The following is a 22,636-nucleotide window of genomic DNA, read 5'->3' as shown; positions in this document are numbered from 1 at the left end:
CTCAAAAAAATCTCATTTCCACCACCATCCCCGTCAGATATTTCCCAGTTTGACTGGCAATCCAATTTTGCCTGATTTCACTGCAGTGAAGCACTTTTGAATTTTTTTCTAGATTTTGGATGCTACATCGATATAAGTAGTTGTTAACAACACTTTTCACCATAGGCCAGTGTGTTTTTCAAATGATGACGTCTGTCACAAACAGAAGGCATGCCCTCAATGTGGTCCATGAATTTGTATCACTTGTTTAGGCCCCTTTTAGTTTTCAAGCATGTCAATTTAAAAGTAACAGCAGCATAAATTTATGTTTTAAACAAGATAAAAGGTTAATTTCTTATTCAATTACTACTGAAAATTATTTAAGTAAAAGTTGATAATGTTATTAACAAAAAAAACAAAAATTTAAGGTAAGCAAGTATAAGGATTAGAGCAAGATCAATTGCTAAGATTATTGAAAGCCCCTTGAAGATTCTCCCTCCAAAGGAAAGGTGTCGAAAACTTGAAGTCAGAATTTAGCAGCTGCAATGACTTCTGTAGTTCAATAGTTGGAGGCTACTTTTGTAAGTGGACTCAGAAGACATAACTTTGTTTCAGAGACTAAGGAAATGATCCTTCTCTTTAAACGTTTATGACACTTGAAAACTGCCTGGAATCCTTCTCAGCAGAACGAGAGGCTTCCTAGAGACATTATTTCTCTGCAATTCCTAGTGTTAAAGAGAAAACCCAACTCTCACATGCTGTTCACAGCTAGTTCAGCTGCAGCTGTGGTTAAAGCTGTCTTCTCATATCCTCCAGAGATCTCTTCACACAGAATGGCTCTGTCAGCCAATTTTTAATCAAAATCAAACAAAATGGTTTTGGATGGTGCCTTGGATAAATCATTGTTCCACAACACAAAGTCAATTATCCTGAAATTCCCTGCAGTGTCCTTCCAATCTCCTGTTCAACACTGCAGAAGCTTTTGAGTCTTCACATATTTTGAGGCTTCAATGGAGAGTCCAGGAATTCATTGAATTATTTAATGACCTTTTGTGATTGACTCTTAAGTCAATGTCTGTCTGCTTTTGACTGCATTGAATCAACAAGAGCAATCATATACCTCTGGGAGCCACCTTGTAAGATGCTGTATCAATTTTAAAGACAGCATAGCCTCCTTTACAAATATACAATCATGACAAATCACTGACATTTGGAAAAATAACCTGCGATGGAATCAAGGGATGTAGGACAAGTAGGTCAAGTCCTATATTGGTGAAATATATCTCCTGTCAGGCCACAAGACAAAACAGAAGCTGTATGTTACACAGTTACCATGTCCTGTATTGAGTTCATGCTTTGCACCATTCTTCCTCCATTGAAGTATCTCTGATTAAACTCACAAAATATCCATTTACTTTCAAAGTCTATCAAATTTACATCAATGATTTCACATATGTCATAGAATCAAACAATCTCTCATGGGCTTCAATTGTAGTGTTTCTTTTAAGGATTGTGAAAACTGTCGGATTGTTTCAGTTCTGTCTGCTCACAGATCGATCCATACTACATCTAAAGCAAGGACATCAAGGGCACAGTTTTCCTCAGGGTTGGTAATAACATGTTTATTTTTGGTGGTTTACTCCAGGAAAATCCAATTTTAGCCAATAACAGCACTTTTCACTTGTGGGCGGAAAGATAAATATTTCAGGATATGTTTTATATTAAACTGCCAACTGAATTAACTCACCTGTTGTGAAGGGCACTTTTGTTTTAGAAATGACCTGAGGGAATAGTGGGTGATACTGCCACCTTCATGGTAACTCTGCCTTCATGGTAAGCACGATGATTGTTGAAGATTTTTTTGAAAAGTAAGTCCATTAATAGCTTGCTACAGTCACAGCTGGAGTCCCAAACCACAAGCTGCTGAATGTCAAATTTATCACAGAGCTTGAGAAACTCACATTCAGAAGTGGGCTGTGTATGTGCTTTGCCTACAAATAAGAAAAATTCCAAATCCAATGGCTTACCATCAAGTCATTAATTTGCTACAGAGTGGCAGTACAAAATATGACATCAGAACAAAATGTAATTTTACAGCTCTTTTACAATATAAAAAATCTTTGAGGCCCTTTGAGGGTCAAATTCAGGAACTCCTGATGAAAAACTTATGCTCGAAATGTTGACTCTCCTGCTCCTCGGATGCTGCCTGACCAGCTGTGTTTTTCCAACATCACACTTTTTGACTCTGATCTCCAGCAGTCCTCACTTTCTCCTTTATTGAAACAGAGGATGCCAGGTTAGATGCTGAGAAAATACTTCCCTGAAGTTCTGAGAAAGGGTCACTGGACCCAAAACATAACTCTGATATCTCTCCCCTGCTGCTGCCAGACCTGCTGAGTTTTTACAGCAATTCCTGTTTTCGTTTCTGACTTACAGCATCCATAGCTCTTTCGGTTTCCCTTCATTGGGGAACTGGAATCATGGGGCAGTTTCAAAATGAGGGACTTCCTACTTAAGCTGAGGAAGAATTTCTTCTCTCAGAATGTTATCAGTATTTGGACTTCTCTTCCTTAATAAGCAGTGGAGGATAGGTCATTGAAGGTATTCAAGGTTGAATTAGACAGAGCTTTGAAGCGGAGTGTTATGGAGAACAGGCAGAAGAATAGGGTTAAGGTCCCAGTCAGAATATGCATGACCTTACTGAATAATGGAACAGGTTTGAGGGATCAAATGACCTACTCTTGCCTATGTTCTTATGCTGTTTGGATAAAAATTTTCAATCCCGGTTTTTAAATTAGCATTTGATCAGGCCTCAAATGCTATTTGTAAAAGAAAGTTCCACATTTTGTTCACCCTCTTTACATGAATCAACAGCATTTTCTAATTCCACTCCTGAGAAAACAAAGAACAAAGAAAATTTACAGTCCAGGAAGAGGCCCTTCGGCCCTCCAAGCCTGAGCCGATCCAAGTCCACTGTCTAAACCTGTCACCCAATTCCTAAGCATCTGTGTCCCTCTCCTCCCCACCTAATCATGCATCTGTCCAGACACAGCTTAAATGAATCTACCGTGCCTGCCTCTACCACCTCTGCTGGCAATGCATTCCAGGTACCTACCACCCTCTGCGTAAAGTACTTGCCACATGTATCCCCCTTAAACCTTCCACCTCTCACCTTGAACACGTGACGTCTCGTTATTGAAACCTTCACGCTGGGAAAATGCTTTTCTCTATCTACCCTGTCTAAACCCTTCATGATTTTGTAGGTCTGGCTCTAATTTCTATCCCTACTCCAAGACTCTACAACAAGTGGAAATAGTTACTCCCAATCTAACCCTTAATACCATAACAATTTGATCAAATCACCTTGTAACCTTCTAAACCCCAGGGAATATAATCCTAATTTGTTTAGTATCACATTATAGCTGAATACTTATAGTCCAGGTATCAGTCTATGAAACTTTCACTGCACTCCCTACGAGGAACAGTGCCGAGCTCTGGTGCCCAGAATGTGTGTTGTGTAGAATAATAGCTTCAGTGCACTTAGTCTCTCCGTGCTACAGCCAATGTGTTAACAAGAAGCATCATATAAATTCCACTATTAAAGCTAGCATGCTTTCATCCATGTTGGAGGATGTTTCTATTTTGCAGTGTCCACTGTTATGTCGTCACTGTAAAACACTTTGATTACAATACCCTGTAGCTGATAAGAATGATAGAAGTGAAAATTGCCATAATTAACTGAAATAATATTCAATTTATATAACAGTTTATCACACTGGATACTCCAACCACTCTTCCATGAACTCGTAAGATGTGAACTCTCCTTGCCCTCTCTATCTTTTGAACTTTGATGTGATGATTGAAGGGAGCTGCCAAGTGCAACTTAAAACACTACCCCAGAGAGAATGGGAAAATCCCAGCAGCCAAGGTGACTCCAATCTGCCACAATGCAGCTTGCAGCAACAGTTACAGAACATTGTTAACAGAAGCTAATTGATAGATCATTGTAGAAGAGAATGGTGCTCCTACAAAGGTGACTAAAATGTGTGGGAAAGGAAAGCTTAGTGATAAATATCTAGCAGTATCTTTAAAGTAATAATCCAGTCCCAGGACTCTGCTGATGTCCATAAACCTCACCATTTGTAATATCATAAAAGGCTTACAATTGCATTACTCCTCAGTCATGAGGTGAGGTGAAACTGACTGCCCTTGATATTAAGAGCATCAAGCAGCCTAGCAAAACTGAGGTCAATGGAAATACACTTTGCCAATTGGTGTCACACCTAGCTCAAAGTAACACTGTTGCAGTTGTTAATCGTTTCAGTCACAGGACATCATTGCAGGAGCTCCTCAGGATAGATGTTTATCAACCTGTTATCATACACTTTGGATTAGATCAGATTCCCTACTGTGTGGAAACAGGCCCTTCGGCCCAACCAGTCCACACCGACCCTCCGAAGAGTAACCCACCCAGACCCATTTCCCTCTGACTAATGCACCTAACACTGTGGGCAATTTAGCATGGCCAATTCACCTGACCTGCACTCTGGACCAGCTGGGACTTAACTAGGATTTCCTATCTTAGAGGTAGAGGCGTAACCACTGTACCACAAGCGTGAGCTGCCAGAGGATGTGGTGGAGGCTGGTACAATTGCAACATTTAAGAGGCATTTGGATGGGTATATGAATAGGAAGGGTTTGGAGGGATATGAGCCAGGTGCTGGCAGGTGGGACTAGATTGGGTTGGGATATCTGGTCGACGTGGACGGGTTGGGTCTGTTTCCATGCTGTACATCTCTATGACTCTATAACTCTAAGAGCCCTTGAGTTACTTGGCATTGTGTTCCAAGTCCAATCCTGTTCAGCTGCTTCATCAATAACATTCCCCACACAAAAGTCAGAAGTGGGCATATTTGCTCATGACTGCACAATGCTTGGTATTATTCACAACCTCTTCATGTTAAGATATGGAAGTGCCGATGTTGGACAAGGCTAAAAATCACATGACACTGGGTTTTAGTCCAACTGGTTTATTTCAGAACGCAGTTCCTTCACCAGGTGCTAGTAAGAGAGGGAGACCTTAGACACAAAAGATATAAGGAAGGGATCGCAGGGTCATACAGCTCATGCAAATGAATTGAACACACCTAAGATTATTAATCAATATCAATAAATCAAAACCTGTATCTCCATTCTAACTGATTAAAGATTTGCAAGCCGTCTTAGGCCTAGCCAGTGACACCCACATTCTGTAGATGAATAAAAAAATACTATGGCTACAACAGAAGCGAGAGGCTGGGAATTCTATAGTGGATATATCACCTCCCTATAGTGAGTATGTCACTTCCCTATAGTGAGTATATCACCTCCCTCTAGTGAGTATGTCACCTCCCTATACTGAGTATGTCACTTCCCTATAGTGAGTATATCACCTCCCTCTAGTGAGTATGTCACCTCCCTATAGTGAGTGTGTCACCTCCCTATAGTGAGTATATCACCTCCCTCTAGTGAGTATGTCACTTCCCTATAGTGAGTATATCACCTCCCTATAGTAAGTATATCACCTCCCTAAACTGGGTATGTCACTTCCCTATCGTGAGCATGTCACCTCCCTATAGTGAGTATATCACTTCCCTATACTGGGTATGTCACTTCCCTACAGTGAGTATGTCACCTCCCTATAGTGAGTATGTCACCTACCTATCGTGGGTATGTCACCTTCCTATCCTGAGTATGGCACCTCCCTAAAGCAAGTATGTCACCTCCCTATAGTGAGTATGTCACCTCCCTAAAGCAAGTATGTCACTTCCCTATAGTGAGTATGTCACCTCCCTAAAGCAAGTATGTCACTTCCCTATAGTGAGTATATCACCTCCCTATACTGGGTATGTCACCTCCCTATAGTGAGTATATCACCTCCCTATACTGGGTATGTCACTTCCCTATTTTGAGTATGTCACTTCCCTCCTATAGTGAGTATATCTCCTCCCTATAACGAGAATGTCACTTCCCTATCGTGAGTATGTCACCTCCCTATCGTGAGTATGTCACCTCCTGAGTGCCTACAGCATCTATAGATCATGATATCAAGTGAGTGATGAAATACACTCCACATTCCGGGATGGGTGCATTTAGAAATACACACAAGAAGCTGAAATCATTTTAGACAAACTGCCTGCTTGCTTGACACCCCAACAACCAATTAAACATTCAGTACCTCCCTTTACAACGGACAGTAGTATATACCATATACAAGATGCATTACAGCAACCTAGACTTCAAGACTTAGCAACAGACCCCTCACCACCTCTGCGTCAACCTCCCTTCGGTTAAAAAAAAGACAAAATACACATAGAGTCATAGAGATGTACAGCATGGAAACAGACCCTTCGGTCCAACCCGTCCATGCCGACCAGGTATCCCAACCCAATCTAGTCCCACCTGCCAGCGCCCGGCCCGTATCCCTCCAAACTCTTCCTATTCATATACGCATCCAGATGCCTTTTAAATGTTGCAATTGTACCAGCCTCCACCACATCCTCTGGCAGCTCATTCCATACACATACCACCCTTTGTGTGAAAATGTTGCCCCGTAGGTCTTTTTTATATCTTTCCCCTCTCACCCTAAACCTTTCCCCTCTAGTTCTGGACTCCCCCACCCCAAGGAAAAGACTTTGTCTATTTATCCTATCCATGCCCCTCATAATTTTGTAAACCTAGCCTTCGCGCTCCAGGGAAAGCAGCCCCAGCCTGTTCAGCCTCTCCCTATAGCTCAAATCCTCCAATCCTGGCAACATCCTTGTAAATCTTTTCTGAACCCTTTCAAGTTTCACAACATCTTTCCGATAGGAAGGAGACCAGAATTGCACGCAGTATTCCAACAATGGCCTAACCAATGTTCTGAACAGCCTCAACATGACCTCCCAACTCCTGTACTCAATACTCTGACCAATAAAGGAAAGCATACCAAACTCCTTCTTCACTATCCTATCTACCTGCGACTCCACTTTCAAGGAGCTATGAACCTGCACTCCAAGGTCTCTTTGTCCAGCAACACTCCCTAGGACCTTACCATTAAGTGTATAAGTCCTGCTAAGATTTGCTTTCCCAAAATGCATTACAATGTAAATAGAGAGAAACTGCAGAAAGCTGTAACAAAAGGGGACTTGGGGATATCTGTGCATGAAACACAAAAAGCTAGCAGACTGATGCAGCAGATAATCAGGAAGGCTCATGGAATGTTGGGCCTTATTTCAAGGGATTTGGAATATACGAGTAGGGAAGTCTTCCTGTAACTGTGCTAGGTGATGGTGAGATCACATCTGGAGAAGTGTGTGCAGTTATGTCCCCTTATTTAAGGAACGATATCTTTTCATTGGAGGCAGGTTCACTGGGATGACCTCTAGTGTGGAAGGATTGTCTAATGAACAAAGGTTAAACAGTTTGGAATTCTACTCACTGACATTTTGCAGCATGAGTGATGATCTTATTGGAGATCGCATATAGGATTCTTAAGGGACTTCATAGGGTAAATACTGGGAAAGTCTAACATTAGAGGGCATTGTCTCAGAATAAAGGGTGTCAATTTAAGACTGAGACAAGGAGCAATTTCTTCTCTGAGGGTTGAGAGTCTTTGGAAATCCTTGCCAAAGAGAGCTATGGGGCAGAGTTCTTGTCTATATTTAAAGCTGAGATAGATGGATTCATCATCAGTAGGGGAATCAAGGTTTATGGGAAAAGAGAAAGAAAGTTGATATGAGGAATGTGTTGGACCCGCCATGATCCTATTGAATGGTGGAGTGGGCTCAAGGGGACTGACGGCCTACTCCTGTTTCTATTTGTAATGGGTTATAGACTCCGCCCATAACAGTAGCTACACAAGGACTGAAATACATCATCACCTTCTTAAGGACAACTAAAAATGGGCAACAGGTGTTGATATAGCCAATCTGAGAGTCATACTAAATGTTAAATTAGAAAGACTATCATGCTGGTGGTAAAGTCATTCAATAAATGATATTAATACTTTTAGTTTTGCGTTTCCAGCTTTGAGCAGATTTCGGGGATAATTTTGATCATGTGAAGACGTTTAGAATGTGAGAGAGTAAATCTGAATTCATACTTAAAGCAGCTCTATTCAGACAGCACCGTTTTTGTTCTAAAATTTCAATCCAATACAATTCAGTCATTTAGTCATTCATCAACAGAAGAAAAATGAGAGGCTCGAAACCTCTCAAGCAACTTTGACAAAATAAAATATTGAATTCCCATGAGGATAAGAAATGAGGGTAAAATTTATCCCAATGTGTTAGAATAATTTCATGGAAAAATATTTAGGTAGGAGACTTGTACCAAAATTACTCTCTTCCTTCCAAACTTATTTTGGGAACTTGGTAAGTTGCAAACCAGCACTTTGGGCAATAAATGGTGGTTTAGCCAGTGACACCAACATCCCAGGACAAATAATAAAAAAGGTACATTTTCATAGATGATTTGATGATAGCTGATAATATTACTGGACAAGTCATATCCAGACCAAATCTTGGCTTGAAAGATAATTCACTTATTTTGTTTGTTTAGTTAGTTAATGGCAGATTCAGTCAATGAAATGTATTCGCATAAGGCTGCATGTTTTTCTCATATCATAGAAGTTTATTACACAAAGAAATTAATTGTAAAAAGCTAAGCTATGAGAAATACAGAAGCCAGTTATAATAATCTTTAAAAAGAACAACAAAAATAGAAGACAGGTCTAATCATCTTTAAAAAAAACTATGAAAATAGAGATAGTTATAATAATCTTTAAAAAACATACAAGAAAACAATTCCAAGTCAGGACAGCGAGTGGCTTGGAGGGGAGCTTGCAGGTAGTAGTGTTCCCATGTATTTGCTGCCCTTGTCCTTCTAGATAGTCGTGGCTGTGGTTATTAAAGGTGGGGCCTAAGGAGTTTGTGTTGAAGCTTTGCAGTGAATTTTGTAGATGGTGCACACTGCTACTCATTTGTGCTGCTGATGGAGGCAGTGGATTTTTGTGGATGTGAGCAGGTAGGCTGCCTTGTCCTGAATAGAGCCAAGCTTCATGAATGTTGTCAGACCTACGCTCATATAAACAAGTGCAAAGTTTTCTACACAAAGCTGACTTGACCTTGTTGAGTCAAGATGTGAGTTACTTACTGCAGGATTCTTAGCTGCTGACTTGCTCTTGAAGTCTTAGTATTGATATGACTAGTCCCGTTTAATTTCTTGTCAATAGTAGCTCCATGATGTTGACAGTGCAGGATTCAGTGATGGTGAAGCCATTTGAGTGTCAAGGGGTGATGGCTAGATTCTCTCTTGTTGGAGATGGTGATTATCTGGCACTTGCGCAGCATGAATGTTATTTGGAGAAGCAGGGACTGTTGTCTTTGGAAAAGATAGAACCCCTATATTATGGAAATAGGCTCTTCAGCCCAACAACTCCACACTGACGTTCCAAAGAGTAACCCACCCAGACCTTATTGTCCGATATTTACCTCTGACTAATGCAGCTAACCTACACATCCCTGAACACAATAGGCAATTTAGCATGGCCAATTCATCTAACCTGCACATCTTTGAATTGTGGGAGGAAACCAGAGCATCCGGAGGAAACCCACACAGACACGGGGAGAATGGAGTCTGGAATCAAACCCTGGATCCCTAGAACTGTGAGGCAACAGTGCTAACCACTGAACCACCGTGCCATCATAAACGATCATACTGCCTTTTCCATGCCATAAATGTTTTGTGTTTTTAATTGGACTTCATGTAGTTTGGCAAAAACAATTAATAATGGATTGTAAGATTCCAAGTCCAATCACTGCAAAATCAGATTATTATGCAAAATCATAAGAGGTCTGGACTGAATAATTGGGAAGAAAATACTTCTATCCCAAACAAAATACTTCTATTCCAAAACAAAACAGATAAAGTAATTAGTAAAAGAGGTTAAAATGACATGAGGGAATAGTGAGGACTGCAGATGCTGGAGCTCAGAGTTGAGAGTGTGTTGCTGGAAAAGCGCAGCAGGTCAGGCAGCATCCGAGGAACAGGAGAATCGATGTTTCGGGCATAAACCCCTCACTCCCAATGAAAGGCTTTTGCCCGAAACGTCGATTCTCCTGCTCCTCGGATGCTGCCTGACCTGCTGCGCTTTTCCAGCAACACACTCTCAACTCTAAAATGATTCGAGTAAAACCTTTCCTAATGTAAACACTTCAGGTCAGGAAGACAATGTCTGAGAGCATGTTTCTGACAGGTTCAGATGAGGCATTTAGAAGGGAATTAGATGGTTATTAGAAAAAGAGGAACATGGAGTGTAACACAGCATTATGGTACAGTGTGTGAAATTTTCAGTTGGAGAGCCCACACTGACTGAAGGGGCCGAATAGACACTATCTGCCCTGTGACAATTCTGTAATTCCAACAGCGACAGTGTTTTATTTCAGTCTCATCCCAGTGCTGACTCCTCCTGAGAGAAAACCAGAACTTATTCTCACTGTATGTTATGCTAGAAAATGGAAAGAGAAAGCTTACTTGTTCAAAGCTACTCAGAGAGAAAACTTATTGCACAGAGGCCTTTCAGGCGGTATTCTAGGAGGACTGGGCCCTGGCTGTGGGCAGGGGGCGGTATGCTGGGAGGACTGGGCCCTGGCTGTCGGCAGGGGGCGGTATGCTGGGAGGACTGGGCCCTGGCTGTCGGCAGGGGGCGGTATGCTGGGAGGACTGGGCCCTGGCTGTGGGCAGGGGGCGGTATGCTGGGAGGACTGGGCCCTGGCTGTGGGCAGGGGGCGGTATGCTGGGAGGACTGGGCCCTGGCTGTCGGCAGGGGGCGGTATGCTGGGAGGACTGGGCCCTGGCTGTCGGCAGGGGGCGGTATGCTGGGAGGACTGTGCGGTGATAATCGGCAGGGGGCTCTGTGTGGGGAGGACTGTGCGGTGATAGTCGGCAGGGGGCGATATGCGGGGAGGAATGTGCGGTGATAGTCGGCAGGGGGCGGTATACAGGGAGAACTGGGCCCTGGCTGTCGGCAGGGAGCGGTATGCTGGGAGGACTGTGCGGTGATAATCGGCAGGGGGCTCTGTGTGGGGAGGACTCTGCGGTGATAGACGGCAGGGGGCGATATGCGGGGAGGAATGTGCGGTGATAGTCGGCAGGGGGCGATGTGTGGGGAGGAATGTGCGGTGATAGTCGGCAGGGGGCTCTGTGTGGGGAGGAATGTGCGGTGATAGTCGGCAGGGGGCGATGTGTGGGGAGGAATGTGCGGTGATAGTCGGCAGGGGGCTCTGTGTGGGGAGGACAGTGCGGTGATAGACGGCAGGGGGCGGTATGCGGGGAGGAATCTGCAGTGATAGTCGGCAGGGGGCGGTGTTTGGGGAGGACTGTGCGGTGATAGACGGAAGGGGGCAGTATGCGGGGAGGACTGTGCGGTGATAGTCGGCAGGGGGCGATATGCGTGGAGGACTATGCGGTGATAGACGGCAGGGGGCGGTGTGCGGGGAGGACTGTGCGGTGATAGACGGCAGGGGGCGGTATGCGGGAGGACTGTGCGGTGATAGACGGCAGGGGGCAGTGTGTGGGGAGAACTGTGCGGTGATAGACGGCAGGGGGCGGTATGCGGGAGGACTGTGCGGTGATAGACGGAAGGGGGCAGTATGCGGGGAGGACTGTGCGGTGATAGTCGGCAGGGGGCGATATGCGTGGAGGACTATGCGGTGATAGACGGCAGGGGGCGGTGTGCGGGGAGGACTGTGCGGTGATAGACGGCAGGGGGCGGTATGCGGGAGGACTGTGCGGTGATAGACGGCAGGGGGCAGTGTGTGGGGAGAACTGTGCGGTGATAGACGGCAGGGGGCGGTGTGCTGGGAGGACTGTGCGGTGATAGTCGGCAGGGGGCTCTGTGTGGGGAGGACTGTGCGGTGATAGTCGGCAGGGGGCTTTGTGTGGGGAGGACTGTGCGGTGATAGTCGGCAGGGGGCTTTGTGTGGGGAGGACTGTGCGGTGATAGTCGGCAGGGGGCGGTGTGCGGGGAGGATTGTGCGGTCATAGACGGCAGGGGGCGGAATGCGGGGAGGACTGTGCGGTCATAGTCGGCAGGGGGCGGTGTGCGGGGAGGACTGTGCGGTGATAGACGGCAGGGGGCGGTGTGTGGGGAGGACTGTGCGGTGATAGTCGGCAGGGAGCTCTGTGTGGGGAGAACTGTGCGGTGATAGTCGGCAGGGAGCTCTGTGTGGGGAGGACTGTGCGGTGATAGTCGGCAGGGAGCTCTGTGTGGGGAGGACTGTGCGGTGATAGTCGGCAGGGAGCTCTGTGTGGGGAGGACTGTGCGGTGATAGTCGGCAGGGGGCGGTGTGTGGGGAGGACTGTGCGGTGATAGTCGGCAGGGGGCGGTGTGTGGGGAGGACTGTGCGGTGATAGTCGGCAGGGGGCGGTGTGTGGGGAGGACTGTGCGGTGATAGTCGGCAGGGAGCTCTGTGTGGGGAGGACTGTGCGGTGATAGACGACAGGGGGCGGTGTGTGGGGAGGACTGTGCGGTGATAGTCGGCAGGGGGCGGTGTGTGGGGAGGACTGTGCGGTGATAGTCGGCAGGGAGCTCTGTGTGGGGAGGACTGTGCGGTGATAGTCGGCAGGGAGCTCTGTGTGGGGAGGACTGTGCGGTGATAGTCGGCAGGGGGCGGTGTGTGGGGAGGACTGTGCGGTGATAGTCGGCAGGGGGCTCTGTGTGGGGAGGACTGTGCGGTGATAGTCGGCAGGGGGCTTTGTGTGGGGATGCCGGTGAAGTCCTGATTCCGGTTGCTAGGCTGTGTTTTTCCGTGCGGCGGCTGATTGAGGGTCAGTGTCGGTGCTGAATTCGCTGGTCCTCATCGCGCACACCCACCGGTTTCCGGGAAATCGGGACGTGGTCTCTCGGTGCCTTCCCCCTGACGTGGCTGGTTCCTCGGTGCAGGAGCCGCAGGCTTCGGGCCTGTGATTGTGAGAAGTGAATGCCGGCGGGTATCATGTGAGGAGGAAGTGGTGGCGGTGGCGGTGGCACCGAGCCGAGGGTGAAGGATGGAGGAGAAATACAACAACAACATCATCTCCAGCACCAGGCTAGGTCCTGTCGATGCGCCCAGCTCCAGGTAAATGTGTCTGGGGGTGGTCAATAAACTGATCGATCACGATATCAGCAGCACCAACAGACTAAATGGGAAGGAACAAGTAGTCAGTGACCGGGATAATAGATTTAAATTGCAGGGTCAGAGGAAAATTGAGTAAGTTATTCACCCAAAGGATGATTGGAACTCCTTTAGAAGCTGTTGGTGCTGTCATATTGCGTTCACTTTGATGTACACATTATTTACCACCCACCGTCAACATGCCAGGGCTTATCCTTGACCAGAAACTGAAATGTACTAATTATGTCTCAGGGTCCAATTCTCAAATTCAGAGAGGTTTGGAAAACTGGCTTGTAGATTTAAAGTTTTCTCATCTATTCCATGATTCTTGGGAAACCAGGGTTCATATTCTGTATACAAAATGTTGGTATGATCCATAATTCTGTATGTTCCATTTCTGCTGTTCAACTTGTAGGAAGGTAAAATAAATTTTCATCTAATTTAAACAGTTCTATTGCTAATAGTTTTTCTATCTTTAACTATCCACTTTTCTACATACACTCAATAATCTTTAATAACAGTTAGAAATATAAAGGCTTTTTCACTACGTGTTGGAGAGGGTTGGATTTGACATGAAAGGAAAATATGTTAATATGCAGCAAGGTAATTACCCAGTCAAACTTATTAGCTTAAAAGCGTAACTAAAAAATTTCGGATCATTAGTAGGATCTAAGTCAGCTTTACTAGGTATAGACTGGGTCCTGCAATTAACTGTTTCCTGACTTAATAATTCTAGGTATTGTTAACTAATGTGTGCAGTGAGGAATTAAGTATGAGATGGCTAAGTTTTTAAACTTATGAATATTTATATTTGTTAAGAATCAGTTCTAAGTTAAATAGGAATGAATACTGTGTCATATAATATTAAATAATTGTTATTATTCTACTTTAAATTTATGTAGTGTTTGAAGCCACCTTAAAAGAATGGGTGTTCACTCCAAGAAGATTTAAAGAAAACTGTAATCATAATGTAGTATAATTCTTTTAGAATGTCTTTGTCTCAGCTTTTAGGACCATATTGGGTCCTAAAGTAGCTGCACTTTGTTTTTAGGTATATATGTGTTGTCTTTTAAAACTTAGAATTTGTCTATATGGCAGAAAGACACAGACTTCCATTGTCTTCTAATGTATATGGCAACACAGAATCCTATCACTTTGTTCATGCTGTCTGTTTGAATTCTTGTAATTTACTTAGTCCTCCTGTCTGGCTTCTGTCAAAGATGACTACCCTTCAAGGCCCCTAAAAGTCCCATTCATTTCTAATGTTTTCTGACTTTCTTAGCATGTACTAAGGTGCTGCATATTATATATTTTATTTCCAGTAATTCATTTTAATTTAATTAACACCTCAATTTTCTTTCATTAAATTAGTCACTTTATTTATAGTATTCACAGCACCAGGGTCCTGGGTTCAATTCCCACCTGTCTGTGTGGAGTTTGCACGTTCTCCCCGTGTCTGCGTGGGTTTCCTCCGGGTGCTCCGGTTTCCTCCCACAATTCAAAGATGTGCAAGTCAGGTGAATTGGCCATGTTAAATTGCCCACAGTGTTAGTCAGGGGTAAATATAGGGTAGGGGAATGGGTTTGGGTGGGTTTCCCTTCGGAGGGGCGGTGTGGACTTGTTGGGCCGAAGGGCCTATTTCCACACTGTAGAGAATCTAATCTAATGACTAGATTTGGCTGGTTCATGCTAAATGTTTCATCTCAGTACGGTGCCTCATAAAGACATTGTGGGCCAAATGCTTTTTAACCCTGAGCTTTTGACAGAAAGCATCTTATGGATTTCTAATGCTTAGTATCAAGTAATTGTGCAACCAAGGAACAAGGGAGGGCTGTTTAGCCCTTCAAGCCTACCTCGCCATTCAATGAGATGGTGGCTCATCTGCTTTTAACCTCAACTCCATATTTCCACATACCCCCAATAATCTTTAATAATATGTGGAAATGTAAAGGCTTTTTCACTAAGTGTTGGAGAGGGGCAGATTTGACAATGAAAGGAAAATATGTTAATATACAGCATTGTAGGCAAAGACTGTAAATATCTTAACATCTAACAGAATTAATGGCATAAACCCAAGAGAAGATAAGAATTTATTTTATGCATAAAGTGATGATCTGGAGTGCATTGTCTAAAAGCAAATTGAATGACAACTTTTGAGAGGAAATGGGAATAATTGTAAATTTTTCGTGAGCTAACTAGCTCTTTCAAAGAGAAGATTAATGGGCTGAAGAGCCACCTGTGTATGATTCTTCAAGGCTAAGAATGCTGTGCACTGGAAATTTTGAAAGGGGTAACTATAATTTTCAATGTATAAATAATAAAATTGCCCATATGCTGCTGAATTTGTATCCATAGTTTAAAAATTAGACGATTACTATGGATGGACATTTGACTTATTTGATTCAAGGGTATGTAAAAAAAACTGATCTATTTTTGGTATTCTTGCAGCAGGTTAACACGATACATCACACTGCTATGCCTGGCAAAGCTCCTTAAGGTTATTGGAATTTTTGAATCGTATGACCTCCTTAAAGTTGTCCATATTGTCCAGTTTGTCTTCATAATCCAGCTGGGGTAAGTTTTTAACATGAAAATAATTCAAAGACACCATCAGTAATTTAAGAAAGGTTGGATGAACGTCTGAGATTCTGTAACTTTGCAGTTGCTTTAAAATGTATTACTATTTTAGTAATATTGTAGAGATTCACAAGGACTTGTATAGCAATAAGAAGTTCATAAGATTTTTCTTAATTGCATTGAAAAGCAAGGAATAGACAGTGTAATTATTTTAATTTTAACATATCTTTGTGATATCTTTACATCTGGGCAACCTGATGGCAACATGGAACAAGTGGGAAAATAAATAATCTAATGTTTCAAAATTATCATTGCCACTTTGGTAATTAATTAATAAGTTTATTAGATCTGCTCTAGAAAGGGGGTATCTATTTGGAGAGCACTTATTCTCGAGATCTGGTCAGAAGTCAGACAACACCAGGTTATAGCCCGATAGGTTTATTTGAACTCGCAAGCTTTCAAAGCGTTGCTCCTTTAGGTGATGTACTGAAGCAGCACCCAGATTCAATAAGCGATGCTGTAGATGAGATAAATATAAATAAGTTGTTTAACTATCCTTTGATTTTAGAATAGAAAGGCAGAATGCTATTTAAGTGAAGAAAGATTGCTGAACGCTGTGGTAAAGAGGGATCTAATGTGCTAATACATGAATCACCAAATTAATATGCAGTTATGGCAAGTGATTAGGCAAATGAAATAGTGGTATTCATTGCAAGGGGAGTGGAGCATAAAAGGAGGGAAATCTTATTGTGAGACCATATCTGTTTTATTGTGTACAGTTTTGCTCTCCAAAATGATGAAAAATTATAAAATTGCTTTATAAGAAGCCCCAAGATGTTCACTTGATTAATTCCTTAGATAAGGGAGTTATCCTGTCAGGAAATGTTGATTAGGTTGGGCCTGTATTCATTTGAGTTTATAAGAATGAGAGATTAATTTGCAGAAACACAAGATTCAAAAGGAACTTGAAAGGGTGGGACTGGGAGGATGTTTCCTTTTTAGGGTAGGACAGAAGAGAGCAGAGCTGGGGGACTTAGTTTAAGAATATAATGTCTCCCTTTATGCGAAAAGTTGAGTTTTACTTTTTCCTCAAGGTTGGTAGTCTGTGGAATTCTCTACTCCCAGAAAGTAGTGGAAGCCAAACTTACTCAAGGCAGAATTATTTGATTTTGATTTATTATTGTCACCTACTGAGATAAAGTGGAATATATTGTGTTGCGTGCTAACCAAACAAATCATACCTTACATAAGTACATTTGGGTAATAGAGCAGAATGCAGAATATAGTATTATGGCTGCAGAGAGGTTGCAGAGAAAGCTCAACACCAGTATGAGGGGTCTGTTCATAAGTCTGATAACAGCAGGGATGATGGTGTTCATAAATATGTTGGTTTGTTTTAAAACTTTTGTATCTTCTGCCTGATGGAGGAGTATGTAACCGGAGTGAAGGGGTCTTTGATTATGTTGGCTGCTTGCCTGAGGCAGCGGGAAGTGTCGACAGAGTCAATGGAAAGAAGGATGGTTTTCATGATGGACTGGACTGTGTTCACAGCTTTGTTGCCATACCAAGCTGTGATGCATCCAGACAGGATGCTTTCTGTAGTGCATTTATAAACATCGGTGAGTCATTGTATAATTTCCTTAGCCTTCTGAGGGGCATTGATGTGCTTTCTTGACTGTAGCGTTGACGTGGATGGACCAGGGTAGATTGTTGGTGATATTTACCCCTAGGAACTTGAAACTCAGAACCATCTGCACCTCAGCACCATTGATACAGAAATGAAGGTGTCTTCTGCTCTTTTGTCTTGCTGACATTGTTGCCAGCAGAGGTTATTGTCTTTACACCATGCCACTAAGCTGTCTATAAACATCCTGGTTTCCCTCTCGTTGTTGAGATCCAACCCACTGCAGTCGTGTCATCAGCAAATTTGTAAATGGTGTTAGAGCTGAATTTAGCCACACAGTCGTGAGTGTATAAGGAGTATAGTAAGGGGCTGAGTACACAATATTCAGGGCCCTGGTGTTGAGGTGTTGTCACCTATCCTTACTGATTGATTTCCTAATATGCAGACTGCAATCTAGTTGCAGAATGGGAAGGAGAGTTCTAGGTATCTGAGTTTAGAATGTTTACAATTTAGAATCAGAATGCATTGAGCTCATCAGGGAGGAATGCATTTTCAGCGTGTTGAGTTCTTTTTTCGTGAGGTACTTACACACTTGATGCAACTGCAATGTGCCAATTTCTGTGAACAAGCAAAATTTATTAAGCACAGTACAATACAAACTTTGGAGAAACCCTGAACACTCCTCGCCATGCTTATGGAAGCTCTCTCTGAACAAAGGAAACAGTCTTTCCTTTATACAAAATCTTTACATCACAGTCAGTAATGCCCACAAGACAGCCCCCAACCACTTCCTCACAGTCACATGCCATTCAAGACACAATACAATGACCGCCTCATCTCTAGAAACAATGTAATGCAAATCATCCCTTAACGGCCAGATCTGGTGTGAATTGTATTGTTTTGTAACTATAGGGGAGTAATCAAATTCCAACTGTAATGTTCTCATTGATTTCTGAATAGAGGATGAACATGTAAATGGCTCTGAATGGCAAGGAAATAGCCATGTATACCTCCCACATTCCACCTATAAGACAAAGATACACCACCCTACTCAACTTCACTTGGCCCATCATATCATGTAAACCTTTCCACAGTCAACATATGTTTGTGCGGTTAGTTTAATCTGGGACTCTAGTTTAATCTGGTATTGTCTCTTAGCGTCCGTGATGGCTTTGCAAAGACTGTACCTAGATTTCCTGTATAGATCAGGGTGACCTGGCTTGGAACGCCTCAGACCTGGACTTCAGTAGGGAGTGAATCTTTTGGTTCATCTATGGTTTCCGATTCAGGAACACTTGGATTAACTTCTTTGGCACACAGTCCTCTACACACTTACTTGTGAAGTTTGTAAAGGTAGTAACATACTCATTTAGATTGGCGACATTCTTGAATATGGACTCCAAGCAGTCCACGTTCATCCATTACCTCAGACCAGCATTGTATAACTCTCCATAATGGATCTTCACGCTTCAGTTTCTGCTTGTAAATTGGGAGGAGTATACCCTTATGGTCTGATTTACCAAAATGGAGGTGGGGGTATAGCAGTAGGCATCGCTGGTGGTTGTCCAGCAATGGTCTAGGAAGTTTTGGTCTCCAGTGGGACAGGAGAAATCTTGGTGGTATTTTGGTAGTACACTGTTGAGGTTGGCTTGGTTGAAGTCACTGGCTACAATGAACAGGGACTCGAGGTATTGCACTGTTTGTGGCAGTGTATATTTCATCACATGCGCTCTTCACTTCTGCATGGAGTAGGATGTAAATTACAGTCAGGATAGAAGAAGTAAACTCCCGCAGCAGATACTAGCGACGGAACTTCACTGTCTATTCTAGGTCTGGGGAGCAATAACTCGCCAGAGTCATCGCATCACAATGCCAAGAGGCAGGCCCCTCTGCCCTTTGCCTTGTCTAAGGATACCATGTAGTCCAGCTGGTAAATTGAGAAACCCTCAGATTGTAGAGGTGGAGGATGGTCTTGTTCTCGGTCTGGTTGGGCTCCATATCGGGGTTGGTGGTGTCAGCGATGTCCTGGTCGGGCCTTTGTGAAGTCTGTAAGTGGCTGGTCACTTCGAGATGGCGATCATGGTTCCAGTGTCGGCAGTCCGGCCCTGTTGGTTTTTGCAATGGGCTGCTCTGGGTGATTCTGGTTGTCTTCAGGTCAGATCCATTCAGGCCATTGGTTGTTTCTGGAGATCAAAAGAAAGATTGTCAGCTCTGATTTTAAAGATCATTATTTTTAATTCTGACAGACTTAGCGTTGAGATTTAAGAGTAGAACAACTATAAAAGATGTGAGGGGGTGATTTGTTGGGAGAGCTCACAGTCACCAAACTCCAGCACCATCTTGGAGAATTGGATGGAGTTTTGGAAGACAGTGAGAATGAACATGTATCCGGTGAGCCATGAGTTTATAGAGTCATATTGTTGAATGTCAGAGAAGGCTGAATAGCCTAATGCTCTTTCCAAGTACAGTACTTTGTTACTATATAATAAAATTGTTTGTACTCTTGAGGTTAGTGTTAAATGCTCTGTATTTGTACCTTCTGTTACAAAAGGAACAAATGTGTCAGATCTGTTCAAGGAAGGTGGGTATCCATTTGGAGCATACATATTCTCTAAGGCTGAAGCAGTACCCAGATTCAATAAACAATGCTGTGGATAAGATAATAAATATAAAATAATTAATTTGTGAGGAAAGGCTCAATATAACAAAATTTCATTTCTTATGCATCCATAAACCTATCCAGCTGATAGTGAGGAATGGAAATGACTACATCCACCTCCTGGTTTACTTAACTATTCATTTATCCCAGTTGGAAAATTAGACCATTCTTAAGCATTTATTATATTTTCTTTGTTGTCAGATCTGCGATATTCTTGGTTTTATTTCAAAAACCATTTTCTACTGGCAAACCAATATCAAGACGGCTGGTGAGTTACATTGTGTTTCAAGAAGATAACTGTTATTCACAATAACCTGACCCAGGCTTATCCCTCTGCTGACCAAATTAATTTAATTCTGTTATTAATTTTGTTAATTAGGATTTGACACTCTGAATTAGGACATTGTCTTTGTGAGCCCAAGCTTTAAATGTAGGAAAATCGTGTAAGTAGTGAAGAGTTTATATTTAGTTGGAATGATGACCACTTCCTATTGGTCTTGCATAATATTTATTGACAAATACTTAAAATTAAAAACAGTTTTTTGATTATTTATATTACATGAGGACTGTGTCATTTTATTAGAAGCTCATTTATGTAATCTGCACTGTCGTTTGGATTGTTAAATTGCCAATCTTGAAGTTCTAGTTACAGCATACAAAATTTGAATCTGCAGAAACATCCTAGCATTGTACATGTTAGCACACCACATTCTATATATGAATATTAAGATAATTATTTCAATTATTCATTTTACTGTGCTGTCTTTGCTTCAGACATCAAATAAAATAATGTTGCGAATCCTACACTTGTCAATCCTGCTTGCACTTATTAAAACTGAATATTTTTCGTATCTAGATTCAATTTTTAGCATGGTGAAATAATATTAGTCCTTTCCCTTTGTAGTTGGATTGCTGAATCAAAGTTCCTTTTGTCCCAACACAGCAATTGTTTTTAATGTGCTCCATTACAAGGATTTACTTAAAACTTTTGAGTCAGTGATATTGGACACTTGAATTCAATGATTATGAACGAAGCAATTTTCTTTGTTGTATGTTAACACAGCATTGTCCTTTGTGCAGTGAAAGATTAATTTAGATAAATGTGAGGTTTTGGTATGGCAAATCAGTGCAGGACTTAAACACTTAATAGTAGGGTCCTGGAGAGTGTTGCCAAACAGAGAGCTTGAGTGCTGCTTTATAGTTCCTTGAAAGTGGAGTTGCAGGTAGACAATGTAGTGAAGGTGGTTAGTGCATCAAGTATAGGAGTTGAGGCCATATTTTGGCTGTAGAGGACATTGGTGAGGCCATTTTTTGAATACTGTGCTCAATTCTAATCTCCCTGCTATTGGAACGATAGAGAAACTTGAAAGGATTCATAAAAGCTTTACAAGGATGTTGCTGGGGTTGGAGGGTTTGAACTATAGGGAAAGGTTGAATAGGCTGGGCTATTTTCCTTGGAGCTTTGGAGGCGGAGAGGTGACCTTATAGTGGGGCATGGATAAGGTGAATAGCCAGGGTCTTTTCCCAGGGTAAAGGAGTCCAAAACTGGAGGGCATAGGTTCAAAGTGAGCAAGGAAAGATTTAAAAAACCTGAGGGGTGACTTTTTCACACACAGGGTGGTGTGTATATGGAATGAGCTACCAGAGGAGGTGGTGGAGGCTGGTACATTTACAACATTTAAAGGCATCTGGATGGATATATGAATAGAAAGGGTTGAAGAGGGATATGAGCCAAATGCTGGCAAATGGGACTTGATTAATTTAGGATATCTGGTCGGCATGGGCAAGTTGGACTGAAGGGTCTAGTTTCATACTGTACGTCTCTATGATTCTGCCTGAGACTTGAGTTGGAAATCACCTGGGATTTATGTTGTACTGTCGACATCATTTTTGAAAATGTTTGTACCTTTACTTTGTTCTTTAGCTGGTGTTTCAAATAACTGTATCAAATGGTGGATCAGGCTTGAGGCACTGAATTGCTGACTCCTGCTCCTATTTCTTAAGTTCTTATTTCCAGCAACATAACCAGTGCAAACTATACTACCCAAAGTGGTCACATCACAGGAGGCTATTTTGGCCAATTGCGTGCATGTTATTTGCTGCACAGATCCAGCTGGCTGTACACTCTCTCCTTTTTTGTGTAATGTTCCAAATATTTTCCTCCCCTTACGTTCCCCCACCATGCTTTTTACTTAGATTACTTACAGTGTGGAAACAGTCCCTTCGGCCCAACAAGTCCACACCGACCCGCCGAAGTGCACCCACCCAGACCCATCCCCCTATATATACCCCTTCACCTAACACTACAGGCAATTTAGCGTGGCCACTTCACCTAACCTGCACATTTTTGGACTGTGGGAGGAAACCGGAGCACCCGGAGGAAACCCACGCAGACACGGGGAGAATGTGCAAACTCCACACAGACAGTCGCCTGAGGCAGGAATTGAACCCGGGTCTCTGGTGCTGTGAGGCAGCAGTTGTATAAAGCCCACATCCAGTGTGCCTTTTAAACTGTTGGCTGAACATACCCTATCACCTTTACTAATTTTGTGCTAATGTACTGCTATGTCTCCCTCTTCCTACATCCTCATTGTACCTTGAATTTTAAATTGCCTCCTCTCG

General features: G+C 42.9%; 1 protein-coding gene across 2 annotated transcripts in view; it reads left to right on the top strand.

The window, feature by feature from the left end:
• The first annotated feature begins 12,754 nt into the window (after positions 1-12,754).
• Positions 12,755-22,636, top strand: part of slc30a5 (solute carrier family 30 member 5) — a 36,545-nt gene continuing 26,663 nt past the window's right edge. The window contains exons 1-3 of one of the 2 annotated variants that reach the window (XM_088000604.1): positions 12,755-13,118; positions 15,606-15,728; positions 20,216-20,282. In XM_088000604.1, the coding sequence (XP_087856730.1) occupies positions 13,048-13,118; positions 15,606-15,728; positions 20,216-20,282 (261 nt within the window). In that variant the 5' untranslated portion in view covers positions 12,755-13,047. Of the gene's footprint in view, positions 13,119-15,602; positions 15,729-20,215; positions 20,283-22,636 lie in introns of both variants that reach the window. The other variant, XM_088000596.1, reaches the window with a different exon arrangement.

Source organism: Chiloscyllium plagiosum, unplaced genomic scaffold, assembly GCF_037043375.1.
Source record: "Chiloscyllium plagiosum isolate Xiang-an unplaced genomic scaffold, Cpla_swu_hap1 HiC_scaffold_2, whole genome shotgun sequence".
Classification (NCBI taxonomy): domain Eukaryota; kingdom Metazoa; phylum Chordata; class Chondrichthyes; order Orectolobiformes; family Hemiscylliidae; genus Chiloscyllium; species Chiloscyllium plagiosum.
This window is presented reverse-complemented; position numbering and strand designations above follow the sequence as displayed.